Source organism: Seriola dumerili, unplaced genomic scaffold (assembly GCF_002260705.1).
Source record: "Seriola dumerili isolate Sdu_G_001 unplaced genomic scaffold, Sdu_1.0 BDQW01000216.1, whole genome shotgun sequence".
Taxonomy (NCBI): domain Eukaryota; kingdom Metazoa; phylum Chordata; class Actinopteri; order Carangiformes; family Carangidae; genus Seriola; species Seriola dumerili.
Genome location: NW_019174471.1, coordinates 3,329,386 through 3,348,961, shown reverse-complemented (window position 1 = coordinate 3,348,961; position 19,576 = coordinate 3,329,386). Strand labels below are relative to the sequence as shown.

At 41.1% G+C, this 19,576-nt stretch overlaps 1 protein-coding gene and 1 non-coding gene across 2 annotated transcripts in view; one reads left to right on the top strand and one right to left on the bottom strand.

Moving 5' to 3' along the window:
- The window catches only part of LOC111228205 (partitioning defective 3 homolog), a 368,887-nt gene that overhangs the window by 39,333 nt on the left and 309,978 nt on the right, over window positions 1-19,576 (top strand). The window contains exon 2 of the mRNA XM_022754021.1: window positions 3,497-3,598. Coding sequence (XP_022609742.1) covers window positions 3,497-3,598 — 102 coding nt within the window. The remainder of the gene's footprint in view (window positions 1-3,496; window positions 3,599-19,576) is intronic.
- Window positions 6,274-6,345, bottom strand: trnaw-cca. The gene has a single exon. It is a non-coding gene; the product is annotated as a tRNA-Trp (tRNA).

The window sequence follows — 19,576 nt, the reverse complement described above, 5'->3', positions numbered from 1 at the left end:
AATGGCATTTTAGGTTTGAACATTTCTAGAAGGAAATCTGAGGGAGACTTTTTGAATGAGCCTGATGCAGCTGAAAAAAGCTACAGACATAACCATTAGGCTTATGTTTACCTTGTATAGCCAAAGCTTAGTCAGGTGTGACTGTGTGGCAAAAACCTGTGTAGGCCTACTTTTTATCAAACAGAAAACTGATCAGGAACCATTAAGGGAAATTTATAAAAAAGAAAAAAAATCTGATAAGCAGATTCTACAATGGCTTTGGTATCAATAAAATCTTATAATTTCCCATTCCGAGTGATGAAAGTGTACACTTAAGGTCACTCTTAAACTACTGCCTAACTCAGAGACTCCATGTCAGCGAGCATGAATAAGGTATTAATCATTTAAAGTTTAACGTTATTGTTCTAAAGGCCATTATCAATTAATCAGATTGTGAAGCATCTTCCAAAATCTCTGTGGCAACATGACTTAGTTCAAGAAAATCCTTGTGTGAAGCTGAGAACATATGAGATTATCAGCCACAGCTGGGAACATATATTTTGAATTTGTATGAATACAATGTTAAAAGACACGACTATATCAACAGTAGCAAGAGTTTTCAGGATTGGAGACAAAGATGGACGTTACTAAGAAGTAGTATAATCAGGATATTTGACTGTTTGGGTTTTTGTGAGCTGAGTTGCTAACAGGACCAGCTGTATCTTCCTAGGAGGTCTTACTCAAACCTACAAGTATCAACCAGGAAAAAAACCTTCAGTCAAATCTGTGTGTTTATCACTTTAGTATTTACACTGAGGTATTCAGAGACGATCCCCAAAACACAAAACCATCCCACTTCCAGTCAGTGGGGAATTCTCTGCTATTACTCCCATAAAGAGGAGTGTTTGAACTGCAAAGTATTGCTTTTGGCTTAAAGTAGGCAAAGTGCCATTGATGTAAGACGAATACATAATTTGAACCAAGTCATATCTAAACAGTATTTGTCAAACTCAGTTAATTTCCTTCCATTCCTTTCATGATTTTCTAGGATTAAGTTTTGTGGCTGAGCTTCTCTCAGAATCTTATTTGTTTCTCATAATCCATCTAAGCAACAAATCTGACTGAAGATGCCAAACAGACAGAGCGTGTCAACGTTTGAAAATTAAACCCCCCCCCCCCCCGTTTAATACTGAGGGTCAGTATGTGGTTTGTAATAACTTCCAGAGATGGTAAATTCATGCCGTGACTGTCTTCCTCTGGGTTTCAAGTACGTTTTGTGGTGGTATTATTCAGCAGTTTTAGCAAATAAATAAATCAATAAATAAATAAATAAATTCTCTCAGGTTGGAGTGCTTTCAAAGTCAGTTTTCCAATCAATCAACCATACACTGATCTTTATTGTGGACCAGCACAAAGAGAATTCATATTACACTGCACACACAACTCTCTATATCCTTTTGACTCATTTCTTTCTGACGACAATATTACATTGTTCTATCAGTTGCCCAAATTAATACAACTACTAACAACAACACAATTCTCTCTTTGCTTCCGTTTTCTTGTTTTGTCTCTTGTGAACGTCCCTAATAAACTTGCCCTCTTCCCCCCCCTAATAACCTCAGAGGGAAGAAAAATACCACACAGTCATTCCCCTCATGATTTGGACCATTTTGTTTGGTGAACCACAATGGAGTTCAGTACAACAGAGCCGTGCATGAAGGCATTTAACCGCAGACCCGAAAACTGCTCAGTGTGGAGGAAGAGGCATGGAGGAAAAGAGACAGAGAGAGGGAAATAAAGTGAGAACAAAATAGAGACAAGAGAGTGAGCAGATTCTTTGCTGAGATGGTGAATGAGGAAGAACAGTCCTTGAGCTGAGTGGTTGCTCTTAGCTCTCCTGTCTGAGTGGGCCATCATGCCTCCGTACTGAGCCCCAGGAGGCAAGCAGGAATATTACTGAATATCAAACATCCATAGGATCTTTGACAATATCCTGTATATATACGGTATATAGATTATTTACTAAATGTCCCACTCTCACCTTTATATATGGAGCTTTAAGAGTTTCCTCCTCAGACTAAAGTTTTGTAAAAAGACAAGTCTCAAAAATACATATTTAGTTAAAATTCAGTGAAGCCCTTAATAAGACTTTTATTTTTTTTATTTTTTTTTTTTACATCTGTTTTACTATATTATAGTACTATACTAGAAAAATGATTATAATTTGGCAAAGAACTTCTTTCTGTGGAAACAAAACAAGGGGAATTTGTATTAAATAGACTGTGACCTGGAAAGATACTGACTCGATTAAGCTTGGTTGGACAGCTAAAACCAAATATGAGCCTCAGCTGAACTTTGGAGTATTTTTTTGGAGCATTTTTGCACAGAATGCGAGCTGTGCATTTTGTCTCCTATTTCTTATGGTGTAGTCAAAGTCAAAAAGCTTCAGGGCTGGAGTGGGGTGTAGAATCAGATACAGTGACTAAGACCTTTTCTTACATACATATGGGCACATCGGTATTGCTTCAAGAGAGATTTTAAAAATTCTGCGCTGTCACTTAAACTCTTTATCCAGCTTTACTGCTTCCTGCCTTTAAAGGGCTGTATAATATATTAATGAGACTTTACCTGGGCATGTTTTCCCTGTGAAGATGCTGCTGCAGTAATGTGAAAAGCAGTATTCTGTATGTCTTTATTGCACATCTGAACATATATTTACACATTTCCACTTCTCAAGTATTTTATATTAACTGCACTTAAATCCATGAAGCACAGTACATGGTGTACGCTCTCTGATATGGCATAGAATAAGAGTGGCGCCCAAGTCTCTCATCCTGATAAAACACCAACTATTATAAACATGCAGTATTTCATCATAAAGCAATATTAAAAAAAGGTCATGTTGGATTTATTACACTGCATGGAATTTGAGTAATAAACTAAAAGCAAAGTGAGGTGATCTTGGACTTTCTCTGTGCTACATATCTCAATTCATTATGTATGCATGGATGATATATTCATATGCTGATGCAAAAAAGGCGGTCAGTTTTTGTTTGTTTTTTTTTAACTGACTGGGGGAAGGCAGAGGAGCATTATCACCTGCTATAATATGTAAGACTTATGAATATGGCACCTCTGGCTTTGCATGTTTCACATCTATTCTCTCTTCAGCTTCCACAAGAAAAAAAAAGGTTTGAGCCATATGCTCATTTTGCAGGCCAACCAGCAGGGGATTAAAATATTTCATAACTGCTATCATGATGTCAATCCATAACCATGTCAGAGCCTCTGCGTGCCAGCTGACTGGATCACTGTTTGAACCTCATGGTGATTGGATCAGCTGATTCCTAAGGAGACACAAGCTGCTAATTCCTTTGGCCTGGCAAAGCTAATATGATGTATGTTGTATGGCTTTACTTACATAAGGCTACAAATCCTAAGTCTATATGGTGCAAATAAAGCTAATCTCATTACTGAGCTAATCCTCTCTCCCCCCCTTTTTTCTTTTTCTTTCCAGGACCTTAGCTACTGGGTCCAGGTCCACAGGTTGGAACATGGAGATGGAGGCATTTTGGACCTGGATGACATGTTGTGTGACGTGGTGGATGACAAAGACAGGGTGAGTCCAGGCATGTGTGTAATGAGAGAGAGAGAAAAAAAGCATGTTTTATTTTATTTGTTTGTTTTCCACGCTGGAACACCCCTTCTCATTTCTATTCACTTTTTCCTTGTGCAAAAATATCTTCGATGGTGTCTGAACTCTGACACGTTGTGCATAAAACGCTGGCAGTAACAAAGATTTTCACTGACATGTGCTCATGATTACACCTGTCTGCTTTTACCATCTCATGATCACTAAAACATTATATAACAGCAAACCACTGCACACCACCATGTTCTCTGTTTAATCATTCCAACCTGCTGGCAGTTCTCCATAGCTTTCATATCTGTTGAAGGTTGAATGATGCAGTGAAGTCTGCTGTGTTACATTCAAGGCCCCACTTTGATGTGTGTGTGTTAATGTGTGTGTGGGCATGTCTAAATTTGCCAGTATAAGAGTGTGTGGGCAAAATCTGTGTCAGACGCTGCATGATGCCATAGCGTACCCACTAGACCAGCTGTGAATGATTACCCACAATCCCACTCCATCCTCCCCATGGGAACAGTGCTGACTACACCTGAGTCACTCGCTCTTTGGCTTTAATGTTGGGCCAGGTTGTAAACTATACCCCCTCTTTGTGTCTCTGTGAGTGGGAAATGGTTTAAATGATTATTGGATGGATATTTTGAAGCAGTTCTCAGTTCTCATTTTAATTGCTGAATGAGGTGAATGGTGGGTGATGGTGGACTGTTTGCTAGCATTCACGTGGTTGCTAACTTAAAATATATTAAAAAGAATTAAAAGTATTACCAGCACATAGATACTGATCAAAATTGAATGGTTTACTATTCCTCACTGCTGTGATTCCTGGTGTAGTTATGACATGGATAATTTATCTGGTGTTCTCATCACTTCGCAGATAACTAAGCTTAAAGCGAGCAGGATCATCATAATGTATGAAGTGGTGATGAAACATTTAGGCTTAAAATGAAAGTGCTGTCTTTGATTCTTCTCTGTTAGGAGTTTTGTTACTCTCATGATCCCTGATTTCTTGTACTTGCCACTGCTGTCTTGTGAAATCTGAAGATGAACACGGAGCTTTTTGTGCTGCTGTTTCATATTGAATAGTATATTTCCCACACCAGATATCTGAGATTTAGAGCGCTTCAGTGAGATGTCAATCGATTTTTAGTTTTTCTGCCTGACTGAAAATTGAAGATGCTCTCTGGTTTGTCCATGAATGAGAATCTGTGTGTATCAGAGAGAGAGAGAAAGAGTATGTGTGCATGTGCATCCACACACCTTATCTGTATGGTAGGTGCCATGGTTACGCCTCAGGTGGGATCAGTGGTTAGAGCAGCTGTTTTGCACCTGCTGTCTGAAACACTCCTCTGTTTTCCCCTCTTATCTGATCTCATCTCCGTCTCCTCTCCTCATCCATCTCCTGTAATCCCCTTCAGAAAGAAAGAAAGAAAGAAAGAAAGAAAGAACTAACTCTATCTTTGGCAATTATAGTGAAATAAAAAAGACTACCTGACGTATTTATTTTCACCATGTTCATTTGCTCTGATACCTGCTCCCCCTGGTGGTGGTGGGGGCTCATTACTGTGTCACTGGTGACCATATTTAATTTAATTCCCATGATAAAATGTAGCCTTCCTGTTTTGAAGGTGCAATAACAGCTGATTTTCTATGATTTTCTCATTAGTATACTTGTAAAGTAATATTCTAAAGGTTAGTCTACAGCTGAGTTCCTGCCAAACCCTTAACAATATCAGTCAACCTAAGTCACAAGACTGACATACTGTAGTAAAACTCTGCTGACAGTTGCTCTAAATGATATGAGTACACAGCTCAGCTGGATGTGGGCTGGGACAACTAAGTTTACACCAGTGGAACAGCCATCTGTGCATGTGTGTGTGTGTGTGTGTACCAGTGTGTGTGGGTGTTTGCTTCTTTGTATTTGTATATAGTTGTAGTAGTAAATCCAGTCCATCCAGTTCTTTCCGTCAGATACTGCCTCCATCCCTGTTGTTTTACTAACCTACCAACAGACACACGGGCAGGCACAGTTAACCAGACCCGATCATTTCAACCCCTTCATAACAACATCGCTCTTATTCTACTGGATGCGGTGTTTCCACAGGCTGATGCTGGCCGACTGGGTTTGGAGATCTCATAAATAAAAAGGACTTTCTTCTTAATATTAGGTGTTTAAAACCTAATTTGATTTTCTTTTTACCTGAAATTGTCTGTGTTTTTTTTTTTTTTTTTCACTATTTTTTTTTATAATCCTATGTGCAACTTCCCATTTAGTTGCCAGCCTTGAGTCAGGTGGTAACAGTTTGTTCAACTGTTTGAATCTCAGTAGTATTAAAGTTTAAAGTTAAAGTTTACATACAAGAATTTATTAGAAGTTATTTAGCTCTAACAAACCATTAGTGCGGTATCATTCAGTGGTATTCAAACTGTCCAAAGCATGCTGTTTATCTACTAGTAATTGATTCTGTTGGCCTTGTACGCTGTTAATTTGATGGTAGAGCTGGAAGTGTAGCGCTATTCCACTTGAGCCACGTGTCATCAGTTTCATTCCCACACATAATCCTTGTGTAGAGTGCCTCACACAGCTGAAAGCACAGGTTTGATGAGATGCATTAGTATATGTTCGTATTCCTTTTTACCTCAAAACACACTGACCCCGACGTGATTTGAACACGCAACCTTCTGATCTGGAGTCAGACGCGCTACCGTTGCGCCACGAGGTCTCACACCTGAGCTTTATCAGTTGACATCACATTAGTCAGCACAGTACATGCTGGATCTATTTTCAGCTTCCTGTCTTTCCTTTTTCTGCTCTTTTAAGAAAAAAAACAGTATGCCAAAATTTACAGGTCAGGCAGGGCTGTTAGAAATGACTTGAGCCCTGTACACTGTCAGTGTCTGTCTGTGCAGCTGTAGGTTAGCAGCATAGCAGCATACAGAGCTGTTTCAGCAGCTTACACACTTGCAGTTTTTTGTTTTTTTCTCAGAAGTTATTTTCTCTGACATTACCCTTCTTTTGTACCAGTTAGGTAGCTAGTTAGACTGCTAAAATAATATTACAACTGAGATTGGGGAAACTGCTAGGTCAGACATTTTATTTTATCCTGGATGGAAATAAATTAAATTATTGGTCGGCCGATATTTGCCTATCACAGATATATCGGTATCGGCACAAATATTCTCCAATATGAGCTGATATGAATACTTTTATTAAGAAGCAATAATGCAGTGGAAATGCTCGGGTCAAGTCAAGTTATATAGGCAACATGTTATTGATAGATAGATAGATACTTTATTTATCCCCTAGGGGAAATTCATGTGTCCATTAGCTCATTGTTGATAATGAATAAACAATAATAATTAGATTACTCCATACATATATAAGTATATATATATATATTATATATATATGTGTGTATGCTTGTTCTTAGATGTTTTATTTATAGTTATTTATATTTATAAATTATTTTATTTAATTTCAAGTGAAGTTTACCATTTCAGTGCAATGATGTAATTTTAAACAATAAAGTTTATTGTTCAAATGAAAATATCCTGCTTCTTAAACATATGCTTTTCCACAAGTGTGTGTGTGTATATATATATATATATATATATATATATATATACATATGTCGGCCAATATATCAATATCGGAATTTTTTTACTCCCTAATATCAGTATCGGCATCAGCCCCAAAAATCCAATATTGGTCGGGCTCTAGAAATGACTTAATGTTTAACTGTTGTTTGAAATTCCTGAAACACCTGTTAGTGAAGTTTTTACATTTTAATGGAATAATGAAGACATTGTCCCAATGGGAAAACTGACCACTCATGTTTAGGCCACTATGAGATATATCAAAATCACTGAAAGAGCAAAGTGCAGCATAGACAGTTGCCACTGGAAACGGTGAAATTCATATCTGAAATACAGAGTACACAGATTATAACTAGAATGGCACTCAGTAGAGCACATACCTCTGCCAACGCCAAACAGTCCTACACAAGTCTGTCTGCTCCAGATTATTATCTGGATCTGCACCAAACTGAACAGACTCAAGATCTCAGACCCAAGATCTCAACCCCATAAATATGTCTGGTTTATACATCAAGATCCAAACATTATTTCCTGAGAAATTAACAACAGTGTTGAAAAATGCCGTATTTCGCAATGTTCCTGGATCTGCCCCTTTCACAAGATCCACACCAAAATTAAGTAGGTCCCTCCCGGGCCCATGCCCCATCCTACCACCAAGTTTAGATGCAAATCAGTTCAGCACTTTTTGCGTAATCCTGCTGACAAATAAACAAACAAACAAACAGATACTGTATTGGTGAAAACATAACCTGTTTCAGCTAAGGGGGAAAAAATGTAGCAGTTTCTTAATTTCTCGAACAGAAATTTCTTCAAATATAAATATTACTGATACTATTGATGCTGATGCTATTACTGATGATGTTTTCTCTTCTCTTCCACAAATAAACAGGGTGATACTGCACAGCAAGTGAGCTCAGTAGCAGTAACATGTAAATGAATGATCTCACATCTGCTGTGTGTCACTGCAGTAACAGAGCAGAGGGGAGTTAATGTAGAAACTGCTGTTGTCACTTTCCAAGTTTCGGTCCCTCTACCGTTGGGAGCACCCGAGCTGTTCAAATCTTGTGTGTGTGTGTGTGTGTGTGTGTGTGTGTGTGTGTGTGTGTGCGCCTGCCTGTGTGTGTGTGGGGTATGTGAGTAGTCTGGCTCAGGTTCAGCAGTCAGATTACTGCGCTGTGAGTCATATTCAGTCATAGCTGCATGCTGCAGCCTGTCTGTCTCTGCTACACTGATCCTCACGTTGATGATCTAACTTCCATTTCACATTCATGAGAAACATGAGAGGGTGTTTGTCGGGTTAGTTTTGGTTTGTGTTGCACAAACGTCCCTGTTGCTGCAAGTTTGGTTCTAGTTGGATGTTGAATTCTTCGTCTACATGTTTTTCCTTGTAAAGATAATTGTGATGAAACGATCACAGTCTCACAGTGATTTAGATGTTTGTCTGAACAAGCTGCCCCCTCTTCCCTCAAGATGCTACAGAGAGAGCTGAAACACAGACTCTTTTACTTCCATCCCGTCTGTCCGTGATGTCCTAACACTATTTGGAGCAATACATCTCTCACTAATGATGCAAATCTAACGTGTTTGAGTAATAGTCTGTAGATTTTCAGGAGTTGGTGGAGGTTTATTGGCAGTGGGCACCAGCTTTTTGGTACACCACTGCCACCAACTGGACTGAAGGGTGAAGTAGTAGATTGGCATGGGGAGAGCTCCTTTTGTGTTTCATCTCAACCAGAGTATTTTATAAAAATTATTTCGCTTTTTTATTAAGCTTTTGTAATTAAGAGGCGTATTCTTTAATGAGCTATGATTGTCATTATACCTTTTATATTTTACAAAATGTCTTTCCAGAAAGTGTGACCTCTTCTCTTTGCTGTACAATCTCAGGCTGTATCTGTATTGATAATGTCAACATACTGCTGATGACCTTGTGGTGCAGTGGTAGCGCATTTGGCTACTCATCAGAGGTTTGTTCAGTCACGTCAGGGTCAAAGCACAACAATGAGTGGATTTAAAAAAAAAAGGGCTCCTCTGCGTGTTAGTTTAGTAACACATTTATGAATAGCAACAGCTCTGTAGTGTATTTGAATTTAAAAAGTATATACAATAAGAATAGCATGGCACAGTGGGATCGCTTACCTTACAGAAGAAATACATGTGGCAAGTAAGTTAGAATGTGGGGAAATATTTCAAATGACTACAACGTACATGTGTAGACTGAAATGCAATGTATTCAGAAAAAAATCCCAATTCAGATTTTTGAATTCCTCTATCAAGAAACCCAAAAACTAAAATAATTTTTCACCTACAGCTACACTGACACCCTCTGTGACCCTACAGCGAGTCACCTCACGTGTCTTTGGTTAAACTGCTAAAGTTACCAAGCAGCTTCAGGTGCATTACCGCCTCCTTCTGGACTTCAGGGGGAGTGACTGTGATTTTAGAGAGACAGATTGTATCTGGCCAGCAGAGTAGCATATGCACTGACCGAGCACTTTATTAGGAACACCTGTACACCTGCTTATTCATGCAGTTATCCAAACAGACAGTCGTGTGGCAGCCGTGCAAAACATAAAATCCTGCAGATACAAGTCAGAAGCTTCGGGTAATGTTCACATCAAACATCAGAATGTGGGGAAAGAAATGTCATCTCAGTGACTTTGACTATGATGGTGACTGTTGGTGTCAGACAGGCTGGTTTGATTATTTTCTCACCAAAACTGGACCATTGAAATCTGGAAAACGTAGCCTGTTCTGATGAATCTAGATTTCTGCTGAAGCAGCAGATGGTCAGGTCAGAATTTAGCATCAATAGCATGAATCCTTGGATCCAACCTGCCTTGCGTCAACAGTCCAGGCTGGTGGTGGTGGTGTAATGGAGTGGGGAATGTTTTCTTGGCACACTTTGGGCCCTTAATACCAATCAATAATTGTTTGGCTTGCCACCACCTGTCTGAATATTGCTGCTGACCCTCCTCATCCCTTTATGGCCACAGTTCACCATCTTCTAATGTCTGCTTCCAGCAGGATAATGCACCATGTCGCAAAGGAAAAGTCGTCTCAGACTGCTTTCACGAACACGACAGCGGGTTCAGTGAACTTCAGTGGCCTCCGTGGTCGACAGATCTGAATCCAGTACAACACCTTTGGGATGGGCTAGAACAGCAGATTTGCAGCATGAATGTTGCAGCTGATGAATCTGCAGGAATGATGTGACGCAATTAGGGCTGGGACGATTATCCGACGTAATCGACGTTGTCGATTATAAAAAATTATTCGACGTGGAATTTTAGTGTCGGCGCATCGTGTAAAACCACACAGGATAAATGTTCATAGAACAAAACCGGAACTTTCTAATGGGACCGTTTATATCCATCGTCTTTGGTTTACCTGGATACAAGCGCAGCGCAAGGGCTGGGACAACGCGGTGACGTAATTGAAGTCATTGACTACGTGAATGATTTGCGTCTTTGTAATCTATTTGAACAACATGGCGGCGTCTACCAGCAGTACGACGGAGCGTGTGGAGCAACACGCGGCAAGTTTGGGAATACTTTAATCTTGACACCAACAGTGCGGTAGTCTGCAGACTCTGCAAAGTGCATCTGGCATATCACTCTAGCACGACAGTCATGCACGAGCACATAAAGAGGAAACACCCTGGGGCAGCGAAATTACTGTTAGGTTAATAAAAAAAAAAAATCGTTAGATTAGTCGAATAATCGAAAAAATAATCGCTAGATTAATCGTTGAAAGAATAATCGTTTGGGACAGCCCTAGACGCAATCATGTCAACATGGAGCAGCTGAAAGTGTCACTTTTTTCCACACATCTTGTGGTATCAGTGCCACGAAGAACTGAGGCTATTTTCAGAGCAAATCGAGGGTTAGAGTTAGTGTGGTGTTCTTAATAAATTGCTTAGTGAGTGTATTTGTGAAAAAAAATCTCATGTTTTTTTTTGTTGTTTTTTTTTATCTGGATGCGAGACACTTGAAATGACAAGTGTAAATGTGGCCTTAGATGCATATTGTGCTTATACATAGAAGTTATTGCAGTGAACTTCCAGCTTTTGCAGTTAGCCTACCAAGTCTTCAGATGGGCTGAACGAGCCCTGTGGCAAGTGAAATCACATCATACAAATGCTTCAGTTAATCTACTGATGAAGAAGGAGGTGGAAACATCTAGCTGAGAGCCTTATGTTAGACTTCTGAAAATTCATCCAGTGTGGAAAAAAAACAAAAAACTTCTGATAGCTATGAAATGGCTGTGATACCGACACTTCATCCATATACCAGATGGCAATGAGGCAATTAAAATGACTCCTGGTTAGAATATGGCCGTAGGTAAGAAATTCACAACGTGCGTCTGTTGAAATGAGTTCATAAAGGAACGAAATGGGCATGATATGGCCCATTACATCAAATAAGATTCAACTTTAATGGTCATTGCAGGGAGATTGGGCTGTTTATTGATTGGGCATTTAAAACCTCAAAACTGTTGTTGTTGTTGTGCAAGAGAAGTGAACATGATTCCTATAATCAATTCCTGTGGGTTTCAGACACGTGGTAGGAATGAATTTGTCCGATCATGCCGTTACAGAGCAGTTGGAGTTAATGCTGCTGTTGTGCTAAAAGGCATGTTCAGTCTAACAGCTCAGCTCCTCTGAACGTGCAGTTCTGACTTGTGTATGGCGCATAGACAGATACTTATTCCCTGACTCAGGTCCACGCATTCCTGTTTTTAGACTTAAGCTTTGATTTTTCGCCGTCACTTCAGACATCATTAACCCTTTATACTTGATTGAGCCTCATCCTGCTTTTCATCTTGCTTAGTGTGCAAGTCTAGATATTTAGTCCAAAGGGAGCTGGATAACAAATAAGTGAAGATGATTTCAGGAACTGGGTCCCTTGGCGTTTGTAGCCTGGATCTCCCTCATTAACGGAGGTGAGTCAAAGCAAGCGCATCCCCAGGGCTTAATGAGTGCAGGGGGCGAGGGGTGAATCCTCATGGGGTGATAAACAGAAAAAGCTCATTACAGGTGCACCTCGAGGAGCCTGAATCAGCGGTTCAGTGTAGTGTGTTTAACAGCCGGTGCATGATGGATGTTGCAGTGACACTCGTCAACCACAAAGAGGCACTCAAGCCCAAGTTATAGCAACCGACAGGATTATGTGCATAGCGTCTGCTGCACAGGAAATGTCTTTGTTTGGAAATGGATATAAGAGACACGTTTCATTAATGTAAGAAAAAAAAAAAGCCAAATGTCGAAGAGAAGCCTAGTTGAACTGAACTGGCTGCCTCCTCTACTTGTGTTAATATGGCCTGTTTATAATGAGCAGCACATCCACGGCTCCTGTGGTCGAGCTCCTTGGCTTCTTTGGACAATTGGCACTCTTTTGGCCCCTGACGTTGGCATTGCCATGGCAACAGCGGTCGGGTGCCAAGTGGGCACCTGTGCTGGGTCGGGATCAAGCTGTGAGTGAAATTAGCCAAGGCTAAAGCAGGGTCCCAGCAGCTGCCCCCTGGTACCCGAACACTGCCGGGGGAAATCAAAGACTAATTACTATGTTTGTCTGTGTGTGGGTCTAAGTGTGTGTAATGCGTCTGTGTGTGTATACGTGTTTGTGAGCGATTGCAGCCTCTTTTGGCATAGATTGAAGACTATTGTGTCTGGTTGGCTGTCTCTCACCATCGTCTCTCAGGCAGTGCATTGCATCCACCGCGCACATTGTGGACTAATTTTGTATTTTCCTGCACATCTTTCCAAGAATTGGTCTGATTAATCCGCCTCGTGAAGTAGCTCCTGAGCATTTCAGTGGATCCATGGAGCCCTATTTGATTTTTTGCAGTATACAGTAAGATCCCCCCCTCCTGGGGGGGTAAAACCATTACGCCTTTCTTACACCTCTGGATGGTGCTAATGTAGAGACCCCATAGCAAATCCAAATACAGGAAATACTGTGATATATCCTGAAAATTGCTGCCAGGACCCAAGCCTGAGTGCCATCTTTAAAGATGAATCTGATTTAATGTTCACTCTGAAGTCACAGGCAATAATGTTTGTGAATAGCTGCCTTCATGTCTGTAAACATGGTTATCAATGGACATTGTTAGTTGGAGCAAAACCACATTTTTCAACACAACTAAAGTGATTTTTTTTTTGTTTGTTTTGCATGTTTCTTTTATTAATTTATAATTGATTTATTTGAACTGCAACACGCCAGAACCTGGCTGTTAATAGTCCAGTGGATGTAATAGTTCCAAGCAGATAGTTGACTCTTAAAGCCACGATAAGAAGCCACAAACCCCTCTGACAGAGGGATGCAGGAAGCAGGAAGGTACAACGGGATAAATCACTTTATCTAGTTCTCCTTCAACCACCAGCACGTGCTTCTGCTCAGACGCTGACACACGTCCTCCGATTCAGACAAACCCATGGATAAGTCATTTGGAAAGGTGTTACTGCTGCTGAAATGAGATGCGCGCTCACACACACACACACACACACACACACTTGATCTGGCCACTACGTGTGAACATGCCCACACATACATTTTGACACATACACACATACACACATGCACACACCCTGCTGTAGTCAGCTGTAATTAGCCTGTAAGGACCAGAGTCGGCTCTGCAGACTCAGTGTGGTAGCGGAATTTATCCTCACCTCCGCTGCTCTGCCCAGAGGCTCGTGGGCGGCAGCAAGCAGTTTTTCATTTCATTTTCCTCTGGGGCTCTGGATTTATTGTCTGTTGCTTGTTTATTAGGTTCCTAGTTTTTGAACTTCACTTACTCAGGGTAGATTTGTTGAGCACTGTTGTTCTTTTTCAGCAGCTCCCTCCTTCCCACTTAAGTTATAATCCCTCACAACGGGGAGCTGCCCAGTGTAACAACAGTCTTTGTGCTTTTGTCCATTGGAAACTGCTCTAGAGAATCACAGGCCTTTATTCTTAGCAGCTCCACAGTCTGCTGGTCAGTGCACTCTTTTGTGTGACATGTAAAACTTGCTGCTTTTACTATACGTAATTAACTTTTTGAGAGCAGAAGAGTGGTTTAAGCCTGTAATTGTATTGTTTTGTAAATGGGCTGAATCTTATTAGGTGGAGATTGCTTTCAATTAAGCAGTGCTATGGAAACTGGAAAATCATCAAAGCTGTGCGTGACAGGAGTATCACAGCACAGGTTTGGATGAATATGAAGTGCTATATATTGCAGAACATTGATATCTCATTATGCTGTGAAAGTCGGAGAGGAAATAGACCTTGAATAAGACTTCTTTTTTTAAAAGTGGGAATCACATCTGTCGTCTTTATTCACTGCAGTATGAACTGTATTCTGATCAGTTTTATAGACAACAGTGATGCAACATTGTGTAACAAAGTACCACAGTCTGATCTTTTACAAAAACAAACCCAGCAATATGAATACAAGTGCCAGTATCAATGACAAATAGCAATAAAATGGGGCAGAGTTCAAGTGTCTGCTGGTAAGAGATGAAACATCATTAATGCAACGGAGCGTAATGCATTTCTGATAGCTGAATACTGATATCATATTGCGTGAGATCTGTGACATATGAATGGTTTGTCCCATTCTCAGTGTGTGCCGGTGAGCAGCTTTCACTGAAGTCAAATGGTTTTCATGTGAGGTTCGTCAAGCCCTGGGGCCAGATGCTTAAAAATCCCTGCCTAGACTCATGATTAAAACTATGTGTAAGCACAAAACCAGAAGTATGCATCCGCGTTCTTTTCATCAGAACTATAAAGCCGTGCGTACGCATGGTTCCGCTTCGTAAATCTCGCTCATTGAGAAATTGATCGCACGTGCACAAGCCTCATTTACACTCCCACAATTAGGCATAAAATGAATGAATGTCTACACCACAAGTTATCAGACACCACATTAAAGAAAGATGAAAAAGATGCGCAATTTCACCGATTGTGAAATTGAGGCTCTTAGGTAAAAACGTGCATCAGTAAACTTGAGCACAGTCACTCCAAATGTAAAGTCCTGTTTTACGCTGAACTTCATTTATTGGGAGAAGAGACGTCATAATTAGGCCACCAGACGGGCGTCTAAAATTGTGATTAGTAAATATTAAAATGATATGGAAACAGTTTACAGAATGACTCACAATAAATAATAAGATATTAAATGATGCTAAAGGAAACATGGAGCACATAAACACAATCATTTCCGTTTATGCATTGTAAAATTCTTATTGCTATGTAAACGGCAAAACTTAGGCTATTTATGTTACATGTCTTGTATTTTCACTTCACTGTAACTAACTTGGATCGCTTTGGAAAACCGTGTGTACGCATGGTCAAAGGAATGCATGAGGTGCGCACGTTCTGTGTTTATAAATACAAATTTATGTGCAGGAAATGGCGTACACATGGTTTTGTGTGTGTGTACGCATCATTTATGCATCTGGCCCCTGGAGTTGGTGAAATATATTAACGGTGCAGACTAGCCAAACTCAATAAACCAATCCAAAGATGATGTCATAGCATTAGTTCTGTCTCTTTTTTCTATTTTTCTTTAACTTTTTTTTTTTGTTATAAGGACAGGCTCTTAAAATCTTTTTTTGAATTGTGGCAAATGGAAAAAATGGTTTTTGAATACCATATATGTGAAATGTAAACATTTGTATCTGGGTTAGAGTGCTGTGTGTGTGCAGTATAGAAGGTCTGATAGTGTGGAACAAAGGTCAGCAGGCAGTCTTGAACCCAAAGCATTACAAGTACATGACAGCCTGCTGAGGCAGCTCATATAGACCTGCTGAGCCACATGTATAGATAACATGGGTCCGTTCCCTGTTGACAAAACCACTGCTTCAGCTGTATAGCATATGCAGCGTGACATACACATCCCCGTGCCTGGGGTAAGAATGATGTTACTTCATATTGCACAGCAGCAGGCAACTCCTCCATCTTCTGCTGTGGTTTCCTTTTAAAAAGGGTGAAATCAGGTCATGTCACCAAGTGTTTCTTTCAGCTCGGAGGCAACCCAGCTAGTCACGTAGGTGTCTTTGATTTCTCCTCCATGACAGCTCCCCTACAGGAAGAGATTTCTGCCGATGCGCCAAATTGCTACTGACATGGCGTCGACTTGCCTGAATACTGTCTGGAAATGCCGGGGTGTTTAACCAGAGCTGTGGATAGGCAGTGCCAAAACAGGAAGAAAAAAAAAAAACAGTGGAAGGACCCACACAGACAAAGATTACACATTTACACACCTATGCAGAAAAACAATCACGCACGTACCCACCCACCCACACACACACACAGACGTACTATAGTGGCGACACACACTCTCATCCTCATATTGTGCACGTGCGTGTGTCATGCAGGAGGATGCTTGTCCTGGTTGACAGCTGTCAGGGCTGCTTTGGTTCCAGTGTCTGGATACTTTGCCAAACGAGCCTATTATCTACAGCGGCGGAGTCCTGTGGAGGGGCCTGGCATTGCCCCGGGGGGTCGATTTGGGTCAGCCGCCATGAGACAAGCCCTAAACTGAGGTGACAGATACAGGCCCCCAACTGGGATCCTGCCGCCCTCCCAAAGACCCCCAGAGGGGTGCACCTAGGAGCACTAAGATAACAAAGGACATCCGGCATCAGACAGAGATACAAGGGAGGAGACATCGCCCTGGTTTCCACTTATAAACTGAATCAGATCTATTTGCTATTCATCCTTATTGTCTCATTATACGGCTGCAGTTAGTTTGGCCCATTTCAGTGGAAGGCATCTTCTCCACATTTGAGTCTTTTCCACCTCGCCTCATGGGGGCAACAGTGCATTCTCCATGTGGCTCCCGAGTATGATTGCCTGCTAGGAAATTACTTCTAAAAAAGTCGCAGCCAGTTCTACAGAAACTGCAATCTTATACAGAAAAAAACTTCAATCTACCATCAATTGCTTATTCTTTTTTAATATAAACCAATTTCTCTCTCACCCTACTGTCTCTCAGCTCCTTGTTAGACCAAGCGAGTGTCTCTTCTGCATGACAAGTATCCCTGTGTAGCTTGTGTCTCCAGAGTTTCCAGATCATGAGCGGCTGTTTTCAACACTTGACTACTTCTCTCAGAACCATATATAATTACCCTCACAGATCCAAAGTCACTCCAAGGTTGTTTCTGAAAATTGGCTTTCAAATAGACTTTGGGAGGTGAAGCTGTGTTTTAGACTGGCTGAATCTGTTATACGGGGGATATGATATACACCAGGCTAGTTGGGATTTGGAGTGATCTGTAGGTTTAAATGTTGTAATTAGTATACCACATACTTCTTCTATTAGCCTCTGCACCATAGTTACAAAGAAAAAGTGAAAAAAAAATGACCAGTGGAAGAGACAGTAATGAAAGACATCCAAGCGAAGGAAGGAAGGAAAGAAGAAACCCAGTTAAAGTAGAGCGCAGGCATTGCCACGAGCTAAGCTGAGTCTGGCGTTGGCGGCTGGCGTCGTACCAAGCTGAAGTTGACACTGGCACAGGGAGGGAGGAAGGCGGTGCCAGGACCGGGAAGCTAAGCCTGGTTTGGAGAGCTTTAGACAGGCATATTGTAGCAGACAGAGAGCTGAATCCCCTCTAACACCGGGGCTGTGTGCTCTCGTTGCCTCTCTTCTCATGAGAAAAAGGCTAAAGACCTCTTCAGTTTATGCCCCGCTCTGCTCAAATACTGGAGGCTTACAGACATGCTGAAGCATTGTATGCATTCCTCTTGCACAACTGCCGGTGCATTTAGCATTCACTCTGGAGTGCTGTATATATCAAATGCAAACAACAATTGCAATTTTTTTTAAAAGATAGTGGCATTATTCAAAATCTTTACACAGAAAGTGTTATTTCCCCCCAGAGTTTTATCCCTGGTAGGATGGAAAGTATTTTCCACATCCCAGTCGACCTGTTTTGAAATAGTATGGAACCACCGCTGTTACGGCTAATGCTACAGCTCCTGCTGCTATGGCTCCAGACTACAGTCTTACCACTGCTCCTACCATATTTTCTTCAAATACTATTAAGCTGAAATGATTAGTTGATTTACTAATTGGTCAATCAACAACAACAATCAACGACAATTAAAACTATCTTTAGAATAATAATTAGAGATGATTATGTTAATATCTTTAACGCCACCTTGGATGGTGATCGACCATAGGAAAAATAATCAAACAGTTAAGAAGAATTTGCTGCAGCCCTAGGAATACAGCTGCTTCTATTAGTAATTGGCTTATGATACATATATACATGTTGATACAATGGAATTTGATCCTAACAATATTAGTATTAGGCGGCACGGTGGTGCAGTGGTTAGCGCTGTCGCCTCACAGCAAGAAGGCTGTGCTTGTGTGGGTTCTCTCCGGGTACTCCGGCTTCCTCCCACAGTCCAAAGACATGCAAATGGGGACTAGGCTAATTGGTTACTCCAAATTGACCATAGGTATGACTGTGAGAGTGAATGGTTGTTTGTCTCTGTGTGCCCTGTGATGGACTGGCGACCTGTCCAGGGTGTACCCTGCCTCTCGCCCGAAAGGATGCTGGGATAGGCTCCAGCCCCCCCGCGACCCTACTAGAGGATAAGCGGTAGAAAATGGATGGATGGATATTAGTATTAATGCAGATTTGCAGATTTTCAATAAATTTCGTATCAGAAGTAGAGCATAGTGACTCGATGCTTTCTCTGTCTTTAAAATGCAAAAATCCTGTGTCTCCATCTTTCTGTGCTCCTGGCTCCTGGAGCTGGAAGTTAAGAATACTAAAAGCTGTATGTATTCATTATAGAGGGTATCTGAAGGTCAGTGGGCCAATTTGAGAGAATGTGTCTCAGTGTGTCTTTGTGTGCAGCCACGATTTTATCCAGAAGGGATTTTTAGGTAGAATTGTCATAAGACCCCTTCAACACAATGTCTTCCTTTTCCCTTAGTGTTAAAAAAAAAGCTCATTCATCACATGCAGCGAGTGTGTATGTGTACTGTGTGTATATGTGTGCATCTCGTGTGTGTGTGGGTATACAGTATGCGTGTGTGGTATTGCATGGAGAATCTTGAGAGTCCCTGCATGAATGCCTTATGTCTCCTCTACAACAGATGTACCACAGCCTAGGGCCCCTCAGTTGTAGCTCGTTATGTGCATGCGCGTGTGTCTATGTGTGCGTGCGGGCGTGCATGGGTGCGTGCGTATGTGTGCGTGTGCGGGAAGACTGCATGCTATGCCATGCACTTGGAAGTCAGCGGGGAATTTGCCTATAAAAGGCACAAATAATAGGCACCCATTTATCTCTGAAGACATTCATCCATCAGCCTTCACACAAACACACACATGTGCACACACTTGCACACTCATCTGATGGT